This window comes from Vombatus ursinus, unplaced genomic scaffold (genome assembly GCF_900497805.2).
Source record: "Vombatus ursinus unplaced genomic scaffold, bare-nosed wombat genome assembly UNPS02005659.1, whole genome shotgun sequence".
NCBI classification, from domain to species: Eukaryota; Metazoa; Chordata; class Mammalia; order Diprotodontia; family Vombatidae; genus Vombatus; species Vombatus ursinus.
Window position 1 is genome coordinate 199,319 of NW_020945437.1, and position 15,739 is coordinate 215,057.

At 35.7% G+C, this 15,739-nt stretch overlaps 1 protein-coding gene across 1 annotated transcript in view; it reads left to right on the forward strand.

Moving 5' to 3' along the window:
- The window catches only part of KPNA3 (karyopherin subunit alpha 3), a 111,284-nt gene that overhangs the window by 50,943 nt on the left and 44,602 nt on the right, over positions 1–15,739 (forward strand). Inside the window, exon 2 of the mRNA XM_027848318.1 lies at positions 9,060–9,104. Within this exon, the coding sequence (XP_027704119.1) occupies positions 9,060–9,104 (45 nt within the window). The remainder of the gene's footprint in view (positions 1–9,059; positions 9,105–15,739) is intronic.

Here is a 15,739-nt window from a genome sequence, read left to right on the forward strand (position 1 = left end):
AAGAATATTAAATATAGTTTAATTTTTTGAATCTTAAAAAAAAAATACCAATCCACCAGCTGTATAACTGGATAAATCACTTCCCTTTTCTGAGTCTCAGTTTTCTCATCTGAAGAATGAGAGTGTGGATTTATCAGATGGTCTCTGATCTCTAAGGTACCTTCCAATTCCAAATCCTATAAATCAGACTTTGCCAAACACTTGCTGAAATTCAGGTGTACTATATCTACAACATTCCTGCATAACTTCTGATCTAGTAACCCAGTGAAAAAGAAAATGAGGTTAGTCTGGAATGACTTGTTTTTGATAAACCCATGTTGCCTTATAGTGATCACTGATTTCCTTACGAATGTTCTCAGACCATCTTTTAATCATTTATAGAATTTTTCTAGGAGTGGACATGAAACTCATCAGCTTAGAGACTGCAGTCTCTTATCTTTGACTCTTTGAAACGAGGGACATTGACCTATTTTCAGTACTTTTCACCTCTCCATTTTCCTTGATTCTTTGGAAATAACCACTCAACAGTCAGATCTGTAGGTTTAATATACTGGGATGTAATTTATCCAGACTGGGTAACATATGAAGTTAGTGGAAAAAGCAAGTAATAATCTTACTATTACATTTATATTGGATTTGAGTTAATTTTTTTTTACCATCCTGTCTAGTTTTTGAAGATCATTTTCCTTCATGGAGATGACAGAAGCAAAATAAGAGTTGAGGAATTTTGCATTAATTTGGCCTATCATATATTGTCTATAAAGAACTTATCCTGGTACAGTGCTACATTTGGAGTCAAGAAGACTTGGGTTCAAAATCCTGCCAAAGATGTTTACTAGCTTAGTGATCATGGAAAAATCACTTAACCTCTCTGGGCCCCAGTTGTTTCATTTGTAAAATGAAAGAGTTAGATTTGACTTTATAGGTTCCTTTCAGTTCTAGATATATAATCCTGCAATTTTGCCCTCAACCATAGGGTTTGGTTTTGTTTTGTTTTTTTTTAAGTAGTAGTCTAGTTTACCTTTTTTTCCCAATTTTTTGAAATCACTTTTATTTAAAGTTTTGAGTTCCAAATTCATCCCTCTTTCCCCCCTTCACCTCCCCCTCCCCCCCGCCCCTGAGATGGTAAGCAATCGGGTATAGTTATATATGCACAATTATGTAAAACATTTCCATATTAGTCATTTTATATAAGACGACTTGAATAACAGAAAAAAAAATGAAAGAAAGTGAAAAATAACATGTTTCTGTCTGTACTGTCAGTATCAGTTCTTTCTCTGCTTCATCATCAGTCCTTTGGGATTCTCTTGGATCATTATACTGATAAGAATAGCTAAACCATTCACAGTTCTTCATTGTACAGTATTGCTGTTACTGTGTACAACGTTCTCCTGGTTCTGTTCACTTCACTGTGCATCATCAGTTCATGTAAGTCTTTCCAGGTTTTTCTGAAATCATCCTTATAGCACAATAATATTCTATTACAGTCATGTTTAGTCATTCCCCAATTGATGGGCATCCCTTTGTTTTCCAATTCTTAGCCACCACAAAAAGAGCTGCTATAAATATGTTTGGACAAATAGGTCTCTTTGCCTTTTTTTGAAAAACAGGGTTTTTTAAAGCCCTATTTTGTTGTCCTTAACATTTTTGCAAGCTTTTTGCATATTACCTTCTTAACCATAACACTTTTTTTTGGCCTGTGCCACTCTTCTGTATTAATCCTTGATTCCATCTTCTGAATGTGACCTTTTAAAATTTGAGGTTATCTGAGAGCTGTCTATGTTGCCAAATTGGTCTTTTTATGATTATTTCCTCAAAGGAATGATTTTTGACCTTATCAAAATTATTCTCCAGAGTCTCTGACCATGTGATCCCACCTGTCTTTCTCTTAACTTTTTGAAAATTGTTTTCCTAAGGTCCAGGCTTAATGTTACAATATACCCAGCATTCTTTTCCTTATCTATTAGAAACTTTTTTTTTAATTGCAAACTTTTAAATGACAGGTGAGGAATTTAAGAGTAGCAACTAGAGTGACTGATAGGCAGATAAATACATAGATTGATAAAAATATTTATTAAACACTGAAGGGGATAGGATAATGAATGCAGGTTCTAGAATTGCATGGAGAAGTTTGATTTGTTGTTGTTGGGTTTTGTTTTGTTTTTTGGTTTTTTGGTTTGTTTTGTTTTGTTTTTGTGTGTGAGGCAATTGAGATTAAGTCAGTTAGTAAGTGTCAAGTGTTTGAGGCTGGATTTGAACTCAGGTCCTCCTGACTCCAAGGCCAGAGCTCTATCTACTGCACCACCTAGCTGCCCGCTATAGAGAAGTTTTGATGTGAAACTAAAGGGTGGGAGCTCAGATACAAAACAGAAAGAACTGTCTGTGATACTTTTAAGTGTCTGAGAGAGCTGCAGAAGAGATTATTTTGAATTGGGAAGAAAAACTGTAAAAGTCTGAACAAGAATGCTGGTAACCTGAAAATTCATATATTTTTTCTCCAATAATCTCTGGTATAACAGTAAAATGATTTGAACACTTTTGACAATTGACCAAATGTGTTGTGCAGCAGATTATGTTAGTGGGGAAGGAGTATGACAGATGAAGTGCATGGACATGAGATACTCTTTGGAAGAGAAACCACTGACCCCCTTGGTTGGAGATAATGAGTTTAATCAATTAGCAGTGCAACTGGTTAAGAAGCTTTTTCATAGAAGGTTACTGCAGCGCAGTCCACATTTCATCACAAAGATATGTTGGTTTCTTTTTCTGTTTAATTTAATGGGACCTACAACAGTTAGGAGAAAATGTTTAAGGGCATTAAACCCATGAGGCAAAATGATACATTGTTAGACAGAAGTCAGAAAGACCTAGGTTCAAATTGCATCTGTGATACTTAATAGCTTTGTGATCTGGAGAAGCAGTAGTCTTCTAATTACAATATTGAGCTTGACTTCAATAATGGACAAAACTCTAAAATGCATTATTAGTAGTATGGTTTATAAGTACCTAGAAAAAGAAGAGGCCTGGGTTAGTAAAGGATAAGTACTTCAAACTAACTTCATTTCCTTTTTTGACTTTGTTAAACTGATACAGGAGAACACCATAGATAGAATTTACCTGGATTTTAAGGGGCTTTTGAAAAATTTTTTCTCAAAAATGCATTTGGAGAAGAGGGAAGGGTGGGTTGAGATCATGGTATAGTTGGTTTTATTTGAAATTGGTTGAATGACGGGATCCAAAGAATTTTTATTAATGGATTGATGTCATCCTGAATGAAAGTTTCTATTAGTGGGTCCCAGAACTCTTCTTGGTTCTGTTGTGACCACATTTTTATGAATGGTTGAAGCCTTCTACAAAAGTCCTACTTCATTCTCTAATCGTGACATGGAGTTGACCCTGGTTCCTTTGAAGTCCGTGCCAGTGGAGTGCAAATTCTGGCAGATTTCCCTTACTGGAAAGGCTTCTAATGTGGGCCAAGTGACAGACTTTGTGACTCTGTCTGCTGTCTAAGTTCATTACTGCAGGTTAGCTGCTAGTGATGAATGTATATGCATGCAAAATATACATATATATATATACACACACAAATGCATATGTGTGTATATGATGTTCCAGTGATTCTCATTGAACCAGATAAAAATGCCGAATGGTCCTTAAACCCTTGTAGTCTCCTTTCATTTCTGCAGTGATGGTCATAAACTAGTAGAAAAGAGATCTGAGGATATGGGAAATCCCTAATTCTTTGACTGTGTCCAATCCATCCTCCATTCAGCTATCAAATTGATTTTCCTTAAAAGCTAGTTTGATCAAGTCACCTTTCCCCACCATTGAATAAACTCCGGTGACTCCAGGATCAAATATAAAGTAGCCTGTTTGGTGTTCAAAGCCCTTCATAACCTGGCCCCTTCCCACTTTTCCAATTTTTTTGCACTTTACTCCCCTGCACATATTGTGTAATCCAGTAACACTGTCCTACTCGCTGTTCCTTAAATAAGACATTTCATTTACCAACTTCATGCATTTTCACTGGCTATTTTTCTGGAATTCTGTCTCCTTATCTCTGCCTCCTGATTTCTCTGACTTCCTTCAGGCCTCCCATACCTGCTGTAAGAAGCCTTTCCTAATCCTCTTTAATCTTAGTGCCCTCCCTCTTAGATTACTCCAGTATATCATACTATACACACACACACACACACACACACACACACACACATACACATAAACATACACGCACCCATGCATATAAATCACTTGTACATAGTTATTTTTATATTATCTCACCATTAGACTGAATTCCTTGAAAGCAGAGAAAATTACTTTGTTGGGAGTGTTTGTTTTGTTTTTGCCTTTCTTTGTATTGCCAGCACTTAGCACAAAATAGGCACCTAATAAATAATGATTGAATGACCATAGACATTAATTTAAACACTTGACACTGTGTGATTTTTGTACAGTGACCAATGTTTATATACTGTTGCAGAAATTGAACCTCAACCATATTGACATTAGAATTATATTCAAAGCTGGAAGGGTCCTCAGAGACCATCATATCCAACTACCTTTGTTTTATAGATGAGTAGAGTGAAGCACACAGAGGTTTAAATGACTTTCACAAGGCCACTTAACTAGTAATTATCTGAGGTGGGATTTAAACCCCTGTCTTTCTAACTCCAAGTCTTATGCACTGCACAATTCCTCTGATTCTTACTGGAAGTAAAGCCAGAAGACATAAAACAGGTGGAATTAAATGGAAACTTCACTTAGTAGAATAAATACCAATCAGAATAACAATAGTATGTTTTATAATATTAGACAAAAGACTAACAGTTTGTATGTGGAAAGAGGCAAGAATTTCAAAGATACCTATGACAAAAATCAAATGAGGATAATCATATTTCATGATGTAAAGCAACAAATATTAAAACTATCTGATAGTAAATAATACATTAGTGGAATAAAATAGAAAAATTAAAAATAGACCCCACTGTGTATACATACAGAGTTAATTTTTAAATAAGTTTATGATAATGAAAAATTGGAAAAAAATCTTTATTTAATAGCAATTTGAGGTATTAGACATCAATATTGTGAATTTAGATCCATATCATATACTATATTCAGATGGACCTGTGTAGGTCAAAGCATCCACATCTGTCCATCCTGGGCAAAGGTATTTCCTTAAGCACAGATCTGACCATATGATTCCTCTACTCAACCACTCCTGTGACTTCTTATTGACAGTAGGATAAAATAGGAATTCTTCTGTCTAGTTTTTAAAGCCCTATACCACCTAGCCCCATCCTGTCTTTCCAGCCTCATCAAACATTACTACCCTCTCATACTCTTCAGTCCAGCTAAATTGGTCTTCTCTGTGTTGCTCACATATGATACTCCATGTCCCATCTCTGTGCCTTTGCACTGGCTGTCTCCTATCCCTGGAATGTACTCGTCCCTTGTGCCTCATAGAGTCCCTCTCTTCCTTTAACATGCAGCTCAGGCGCCATCTTAGATTTATACACATCTCACTCTCCCTCACCCACCCAAATGCTAGTGCCCTTCCTCCCATGTTACCTTTTATTTAACTACTCTCTCTATATTACTCACATTATATTTGTGCATTATATTGTATTATATTATAATCTCCTTCATTATAATGTAAGCTTACTGCAAGTAGGAATTGTTTCATTTTTTGTACTTGTATCCTCAGCCCTAGCACAGTGCCTGGCACATAGGAGGTACTTAATAAATACTTGTTAATTGATTGAACTCTTGTGCATTTCCTCTCATAATTTCACCTTATGGTGATCAACCTTAGGTGCTGGAGGCTTTCCTTGAGTTGTTCTGATATTGCAAGTGTACCAGTAGACCCACTGGTTATCCCCCCCCCCTTTTTTTTCATACCAGTAGAGCCTATAAACTCTTCATTGGTTAAGACCAGCCCATTGTTCCTTCTTATTATACATTTCTTTGATGAAATAAATGCTTTATTCTGTATCTGTTACATATTACAGCCTCCTATGTCCTCTATGTTACTCAGTTTCAGTATTTTAAAGCCTATAGTATTCTGTGACTTATGGCCATAAAGCATCACCAGAAGACCTGTTAGTACTAAAAAAGATGAACCTTTTTTCAGGGATATGAGAATCATTAAAAGAACCTACATATTTGTTAAAGGCAACCCAGTCAACTTTCTTCCTCTTGTTCCAGTTATTGGCCCAACTTGTCCATGTCTGTCCATGGTTTATGTGTGTGTGTTTTAAATTTTTTTAATTTGAGTTTGTTAATAATTTCAGTTCTTTTGTTTTTCATTGCATTAATTATAGAAATATTGGAGATCACTTAGACCAGCCTGTACTCAAACAGGAACTCCCTTTGTAGTGTCCTTAAACAAGTGACCATCCAGCTTCTGCTTGAGGACTTCCAATAATGAGAAACCCTTTGTGTTTAGGTTTCCAGATTTTCCATCCAATTGTAGATCATAGGGTGGACAATAAGTATTCTTCATTCACTTGGTTTTTTCCTCAGTGATTAGGTCAAATTCTTTAGCATGATCATCAGTCTCATTCAGGGGGCTCTGCAGTATTCTAGGAGTTGATGTAATCAATACAATGTTATCTACAAACAGGAGCATCTGGAGGACCTTACCCTCTGTAGAAAGTCCCTCTTCAGCTTGAATTTTGTGTTGGACCTTCTCCCTGACAATGATAAAGACCTTTGACAAGCATATGTCTTCCTATTTTCTTACTTGCTTGACATTAATGACATGAGTCATTGAATAAGATTACTTCTTTTGTTTTTCAAGGAATCTTATTTAATTTTGAGATGTGTATAGGAGACACCTTGTTGAAGGACAGCCTTTAAGGAACATTTTTCTCTAGTTAGATAACAACTTTGCTATTCTCACAGGGTTCTTTCCTGGGCCCGCCCTCTTCTCTTTTTTCTCTTTATTCTCTTACTTGGTGATTCACCAGCATCCAGGGTATCAATTATTATCTATCTAGGTGATTATTACCAAATCTTTTTAACTCATCCTGTTCAGAACACATCATCTTTCCCTGCCAAATCCTCCCTTCCCAACTTCCTTGTTTTTATTAAGGACACCATCATCCCTTGAACCTCAGAATGATCCCAACTCCTCACTCTCTCCCATATATCCAGTCTGTTGCCAAATCTTGTCATTTGTTATCTCTAACATCTCTCAAATACGTTGCCTTCTCTACATTAACATAGCTACCACCCTAGTTTCAGACTTTATCACTTCTTACTGGATAATTGCAATAGCCTTCTAAATACTTTCCCTGCCTCAACTCTACTTCCAGCCTATCTAACACAAAGCTACCAAAGTGATTTTCCTAAAGCATGGAACTGATCATATCATACCTTTACTCAATAAAATCCAGTGGCTCTTTATTAGTACCAGTATTGAATATACATTCTTTTTTTGGCAGGTAGATCTCTTTGTTTTGTTCCCTTCCTACCTTTCCAGTCTTTTAACATTCTGTTTCCCTTCACAAAATCTGTATAGTATAGTGATACTGGCAAATAGTTGCTATTCATCAAACAAAACCCTCCATCTCCCATCTGTGTGCCTTTGCCATGGGCTGTTCCTCATGCCCAGAATGCTCTCCCTCCCAACTGCTAAATCTTAGAATCCCTGCTTGCTTTTAATGTTCAAGTCAAATACCACCTCCTCTAGGAAACCTTTCTTGGGAACCCCCCCACCTGTTAGTGCCATCCTCTTTAATGTCACCTTCCATCTATTCTGTAATCATCTCATATGTAGTGATTCATATTTCCTCATTTATTAGAATGTTAAGCTTTTTGAGGGCAGGGCTATTTTTCCTTTTTCTTTGTATCTCCAGCTCTTAATACAGTACTTGGCCTAAAATAAATGCTCAATATATTCTTGTTGATTGATTGTATGTCTTATATCCTCCAGGGATGTGGAACCTGTGGCCTCAAGACTGCTGGTTCCCCACCCCTGTTATCAGTAGTGTCATCAAAGAGATGTGATCTCCTGTGGAATAAAAACCTGCTAGTTCCATTCTAATATCTTCATTAAGTCCAGGACATGTGTTTAGCTTACTCTCAAACATTTTTATGTAGATGGAAAAGGAGATATATGGGTCAGTAGTTATTAATTTTTTTTTCTGTCACCTTTTTGGGGGTAGGGATAAAGTCTAAAAGCTTCCTCATACTTGTGGTATTTTCTCTTCATTAAAATATTTTTGAGAATTGATACCTTCATACCCTGAGTTGTTGTCTCTAACATGGACTTCTTTGTACTATATCTGGTTTAGGTTAGTTGCTGTTTCCAACAGTAAGGGATATTATGCTTTATTTAGAGATTATAAAGTTTATACTATTTTAAAAGTATATATTTTTTCAGGGCAGCTAGGTGGCACAGCGGATAGAGCATCGGCCCTGAAGTCGGGAGGACCTGAGTTCAAACCTGGCCTCAGACCAAACACTTGACACTAGCTGTGTGACCCTGGGCAAGTCACTTAACCCCAATTGTCTTTAAAAAAAAGTATATATTTTTTAAAGAATAGTTAAGAGACTAGGTATTTCTTTGTTTTGTTCTGGAACTTAGAAGTTAATCAGAGAAAGGTAGAAAGAAAAGATACATTGATAATAGTGGCACTAGAAGGGACAAGAATGGAAGGACAGATGCTAGAAGATTAGAGCAGAATTTATAGTGTGTATGTGTAGTGTGCAAAGGGAAGTAAGAGAGTTTTTCAGGCAGGCTGCATTCTTCATCCCCTATTATTTTCAAGAAATTTTTATGTTTTATATTCTCAATGCCAAGTATTTCTCTTTCTTCTTACTAGTAGACATGAACTTTTCTTTTCAGTAATTTCTACAGAACCTATAATGTTGCATCTTTAGATATTTGAATGTGAAAATTAACATGCAATGATAATTTAAAAATATTTGACCTTTGTTTAATTTTTCTAAGTATCATAATGACTAAAAAAAAATTACACAGCATTATAAACTTTATTGATCTTTTGTTTTAGGATTAGATATTTATGTATCTCTTTTATTTGTCTTTTTAGACTATGAGAAGACACAGAAATGAAGTAACAATTGAACTCCGTAAGGTAAGGGGATTATGATTTTTTTACTCATGTGGTAATCTTTTCTAATGTTAAAATTATATTTAATCTAAATTGTAAGATTTGTCTTTTGAAAACTAATCTTTATTCCTCATCATGCAGAACTCTTTCTGAAACTATGATGTTATAAAATGAAAGCAGCAATGCATGCTTCTCTGAACCCTCAACATCCCTGCAACAGTATTATATTTGATTCAACAAGGATTTGTGTGCCTACTGTGTTCACATCATTTTATTCCAGTTTTGCCCATTGTTTTGTCTTTATAGTTTTTGTTAATTATCTTCTGCTGCTGACTTTCTAACAAACAGGATTTCTGAAATTTATTTTCATGAGAATGAAAGAAAATCTATCAATTACTAGATAAGGAGACAAAATTTTTAACCAGTTCTATTTAAGAGTATTATCTTATTGTTAATTAAAATATGTACTCTTTACATCTCTCTCCATATATCTCTGGACTCCTTATTTAGAATTGTTCCATTCTCAGCAATCCATTTTCATTTACCTTCTTGAAACTTCTCACTTTTAAAGAAGTAAAGACTAGATTTTTGTCAAGCATTTGGAAATGGGAATTTGCAAAGATAGTAATGTTGAGAATATGATGGAGGAGAAAGAATACCGGGCATAGAGTCAGAAAATGTGGATTTGTATCTTGGTTTTGACATTTGCTGGCTTTATGACCATGAGCAAGGCTTTTAATTTTTCTGAACTTCAGTTTACTCCTCTGTAAAATAAGAATAATAGTATTTGCTCAGATATCCTACGTCACATAGTGTTTTAAGGAAAGTCCCTTGTCCTTTATAAAAGTGCATATAAATGAATTATTGTTTATCACTATATATACTACTCCTAACAGATGTGTTATCTCTGGTTGATATTTTTACATTAATGGGCTCTTTGAGATTGACTCAACATTTATTTCTATTAGGTAGAATGGTTTTCTGTAATCCTGCTAAATGAATAGAGAAGCCTCAAGAAACCAACTAAAACTAGACTGTAATACTTGGTTTTATTGTTATCTCTTTATTAAACTTTTTTAAAGAGGTTACCTAAACATGAGGACTATGTCTAGATGTTCCCTCCAAAAAATTTTTTTTAGTAAAATGCACTTTAAAATTCATTTTTTAAAGTTCTGTTTTTGTTTTTCTTTTTGTTTTTTTGTTTAAAGAAGCAAAGTTTATATATTTGTGCAGGTATTCTGGAGATATTTGCCTTTCTGTTGTTAATTTATTTTTCTGATGAAATTTTTCAAGTAACAACAGATTGTAGTTAGAGGTTATATAAGAAATGTAAGTAACGTTCTTGTTGCAATTGGGAAAATCATTTCAATTCAGTGATGTTTATTGAGAACTGTATATACTAGTACTTTACCTCTGTTTTGAATGGTAGTATTTGTAGAATCTAATAACTGTAAAGATTAGATTTTCCTTATTGTTCTTCAGAAGAGAAGAGAGCCATGGAAAAAGTCAGTTTGATTGACATTGATTTGGTCATTGATAACACTACATCATTATTAAGACTATGGCTCTAATTTACCCATAAAATTATCTTTGACTTTAAAAAATTTCATAGCTTTCTGCTTTACTGGTCTTTAGGTAAAATTTGGTACTCTAATCTATAAGCTTCCCCATACCTTGATAATTTTCTATCCCTCTATCTTTTTGGTAGAGTCAGTAAATGTAGTGTCCTGTCTGAGGAACATCGAGATGACCAATGTCACTGGATGTAGAGGGGAGTAGTTGTGAGAAATGTGGAAAGGTAGGGAGGGGCCTGGTAATGAAGGGCTTTGAAAGCCAAAAAGAAGATTTCGTATTTGGTCTTGGAGGTGATAGGGAGCCACTGGAGTTTATTGAGTAGGGAGTAACTTGGTCAGACCTGCACTTTAGGAAAAGTACTTTTGCAGTTCAATTCAGGATGGTCTGGAATAAGGAGAGACTTGTGGCTGGGACACCAGCCATAGGCTATTATAGTAATAGAGAAATGAGGTGATGAAGACCTGCACCAGGGTGATAGTATTATCAGATGAGAGAAAGAGGTATAGGTGAGAGATGTTACAGAGGTTACATGAACATATCTTGGCAACAGATTATACATTGGCAGTGAGAGACTGCAAAGAGTCAAAGTTGACACATAGGTTGCAATCCTGGGCTCCTGGGAGGATGGTGGTACGTTCAATAATAATAGGGCAGGTAGGAAGAGGGGAAGGTTTAAGGGGAAAGATAAGTAGTTCAGTTTTATATATGCTGAGTTTAAGATGTCTACAGAACGTGTAGTTCAAGATGTCTTATATGCAGTTGGAGCAGAGACTGGAAGTCAGGAGAGAAGTTAGAGCTGGATTAGTAGATTTGAGAATCTTCGACATAGAGATGGTAATTCAGTTCATGGGTGCTGATGACATAGCCAAACGAAATAGAAAGGGAAAAGAGAATAGTGCCCAGGAAAGAAATCTGTGGGACATGACCTGGGTGAAGATTTAGCAAAGAGGAGACTTAGGACTGGTCCAGCAGATAGAAAGAGAACCAGGAAACAGTAGTGTCATGAAAGCCTAGAGAGAAGACAGTATCAGGAAGAAGAGAATGGGTGATTGACAGTTTTAAAAGCTACAGAGAAGTCCAAAAAAGATCAGACTTGAGAAAGGATCATTGAATTTGGTAATTAAAATTGGGATTGGGAAGCTAGGTGGTGCAGTGCATAGAGTGCCAGGCCTAGAGTCAAGAAGACTTATCTTACTGAGTTCAGATTGGGCTTGGACTTAGTGTGACGGTGAGCAAGTCCCCTAACCTTAGTTTCCTCATCTATAAAATGAACTGGAGAAGGAAATAACAAACCATTCCAGTATCTTTGACAAGAAAACCCCAAATGGGGTCATGAAGAGTTGGAAACAAATGAAAAATTACACAATTATGAGATCATTGGTAACTTTGGAGAGAATGGTTTCGGTTGAATGTTGAGGTTGAAAGAAAGAGGAAGTGAATAGTACCTATCATAAGTGGCCTTTTCAAAGAGTTTAGCCACAAAAGAGAGTAGAGATGTAGGACAGTAGAAGGGATGAATAGATCAAGTGAGTTTTTGAGGGTAAGGGAGGCATTTTTGTAGGCGGCAGGGAGGTGGCCAGTAAACTGGGAGAGATAGAGATAGTGGGGATGATAGAGAGGGAACGATTTTTTGGAAAAGACGGGATGGAATGGACCACTTAGCCATGTGTCAGATTTTGCCTTGTCTTTATGAGACAGGTATGAAGGAGGAAATAGTAGGAGAAAACATTTGAATGATGTGAGATGAAGAGCAGGGAAGAAGGAGCTCTCAGCTAATGACCTCAACCTTTTCAATGAAGTATGAGCCTAGATTCTTAGCTGAAAGGGGAGGGTCTGGAGGAGCGATGGTAGGTTTGGAAAGTGCTAACAAAAATAGTAAGTATTGGACCATGAAGTAGTATGGAATCTGAAATTTGGCTACTTAGAAGTACAATAGGGAAATACCAGCTCACCAGTTTAATGGTCTTGGCTAAAAATATTAACTGCAATTGAGGAATCTAAAACTGAGGTGAGCAGCCAAGTAGAAATAATGAAAGACATAAGTTGTCTAAGTGTAGATTGACAGAACACTTGATTGTGGTGAAAAGGATAGATGAGATTTTGGTATAGGACAAATTTCTGCTTTTTAGAACTGGTCATTTATTTGCTCTTGAGTATTTTAACAGGAATTAATTATCTCTCAATGAATCACTGAAGTCACATTATCATTAAATTAACATTCTGACAGGAGAGGGGATTAACTATATAAATACAGCTAAAATTGAATAAGAAAAAATTAAAAAGAATTCCTGAAGCATACCAATTCCCACTTTTTTCTCTTTTTCTCATTCCCTCTGCATCATTAAGGCCCTTATCTTGCTTGTTCTGCTCAGATCATGGCAGTTTATACAGTGAAGATATGATCTCATTTATTTTATGCCTTTTTTAGAAGTTCTCTAGTGGGAGATAAAGTTTTGAAGCACCTTTACAAAAGTCTGCTAATGACTTAGTAATTGCTTTTTTGGCTTCCCATGAAGTATGAAGTATATAGATAGCTTGTTGACAAAGTATCATGTACCAGAAGACTTCTCGATAGTTATTTGTAGCTTTCTGCTTCTAAGCTACATTATAGATGACACTATCTACTGAAATCTGCCCTACTTCATTTCATTTTGTAGGGAGAGTTTTGGTGTGAGGGAAAGAGAGGGAGTAGCATTTCTGAACACTGTTTTTAGAGATTTGGGTGGGATTTTTGCAGAGGACAGAACAGCCTGAATGAATATAGTGTTTTGCCAAGTCTTCTTTGGAAAGTTAGCTAGACTGAGAAAACTACAGTGGCTGAGCTGCCTATAGCAATGAAAGATGAGTGACTTAATGTCTTTTTAAAATGTTTCCTGGTGACAGTTGATTTGGTCTGATGCTGAGCAGCTGCAGTTGAAACTTTGGTTAAACTGAGGAGATAAATGAGGTTGAAGGGGACAAGTGTTGGGTTAACCCCAACTTCTAAAAAGTTTTCTTAGTAGGAGAAATAATGCTATCATCATCGACAACAAAAAACCTTCATTTATACCTGCTACTTTTATCAGTGTTCTAAGACCAATAGAATGATTTTTGAATGTTTCTGCTGCTACTGGGAAATTCATCAAAAGAAAAGGAAAGTTTATACTTCCTTAACAATTTTTTTTAAGAGAACTGGGCTATCCAAATCAGAGATATGAAACTAGATGTCAAGCTAGAACTAGATTAAAATGTAATTGAGAAATGTTTAACAAAATAAATAAAGATATAACATATATAATGTTAATTTGTAGTTTTCTAAGTCAATATGTAGCTGCCAGGGGTCTCTGAGTCTGACACCACTCCAAATCATTTCCGAAAAGTCTTTCTAAATTATTGTTGATTAAAGTTTCTTCTAGCAATATTAGTTTTAGGTCAAAATAATGATACAGTTGAGTGGTTTTTATTATATATACACATTTTATTATACATTAAGCCCCCTTGTATAATAAATGTGTATAGTAATATGTAATGATTCTAGAACTTGTAGCATAATTTTATTATTTTAAATTATTATAGTGGTATGTCATTGTATATTTAATGACATATTTCTAGTCATAGCTGTGATTTGATACCAAGTCCTTAATTACCAGTGAAACCTTAAATATATCATTGTTCTTGTGGAAAATTAGGATCCGTCTTATGAAAATATGCTTTGTGACAATTTCCAGGAACCTTTTGATGCACAAGTGAAGAAGGATGCACTTTTTAATACCTTAGTACAAGCCCAGGATAGATGTGTGCCAAGGATAAAGAAGACCAAGTGCTCAAAACAAAGGCGGGGGGCAGGGGGAGTAATAAACATTGCATGGATTATTGACAGGTTAAAATTATAATAGGGGAGAAAAAATTCTTTCAAAAAATTACCTGGGTTAAGGAAAATGAAAGGAAATCTACTAAATGTTGCAAATTAGGTGCAAACTAGATATTACACATCCTAAAACGTAATACAGGGATTATCTTGTAAGATATTTTTAAGACTTCAGAGAGAGAAAGCTATTTTTAGTAGTGACCTTGATGCAAAATGCATACTCAAGACTACAAAGAAGATAGTAGGATCAAAGGCTTTCAGAATTAGAAGAAACTACATATATATTATTTAGTTAAGTTACCTGAACAGTAATTGTCTTACTGATATTACTGAGAGGTGTTGATCTAGCATTCATTTGAAGAGCCCTACTAATGGGGGCTCCATTACCTCTTTAGACAGCCTGTTCCACATTAGGTCAGGAAGGTTTTCTTTAAAACAAGCAAAAATATGCCTTTCTGCAGCTCATACCCATGCATCACAGTTCTTCCCTCTTAGGTCCTTAAATATATTCTCTTAATTGTATGGTCTCCAGGCCTCTTACCTTCCTGGTAAGCCAAATGCACTTCCAAATGGGTCCCCAGAATTGAAAATAGTGTACTATATGTGATATGACCAGAACAGAGTACAGTAGTGATATCTTTTCCCTTCTAGGCACTATGCATCTTATAATGCAGTCTGGGATAGCATTTTGACCACATATATCCTTTTACAACAAATTGTGGTTTAGGCACACTTCTCCTCTCCTATATTTGTGCACCAAATTTTCTGATCCCAACTGTATTATTTTACATTTCTCCTAGTTAATTAATTTGCCCCATCACTGTAACCTTGCCATATGTATTCTTAAGAAGCCCAGTACCTGTGCCTTTATTCAATTTGTTATTTTAAAATGTTGACCAAAACAGGGCCAAGATCGTCTCTCTTGGATACTCCACTGAAGAACTTGGGTTTACTCATTCAACTAGTTGTTGATTCACTTGACTGCCCTATTACGTAGCCCAAATTTCTTCATCTTGTCCATAAGGTTAGCATGAGGAACTTTAAAGAACAATAGCTAGCCTTTATAAAGCACTTTAGGGTTTGTAAAGTGCTTTACATGTATTAACTCATTTGATCCTCACAACAACCCTGTTCTTATTATCCCCGTTTTGCAGATGAAGAAACTGAGGCACCGAGTGGTTATATGCCTTACCTAGGGTCACACAGCTAGTAAATGGATGAGAGTGGATTTAAACTC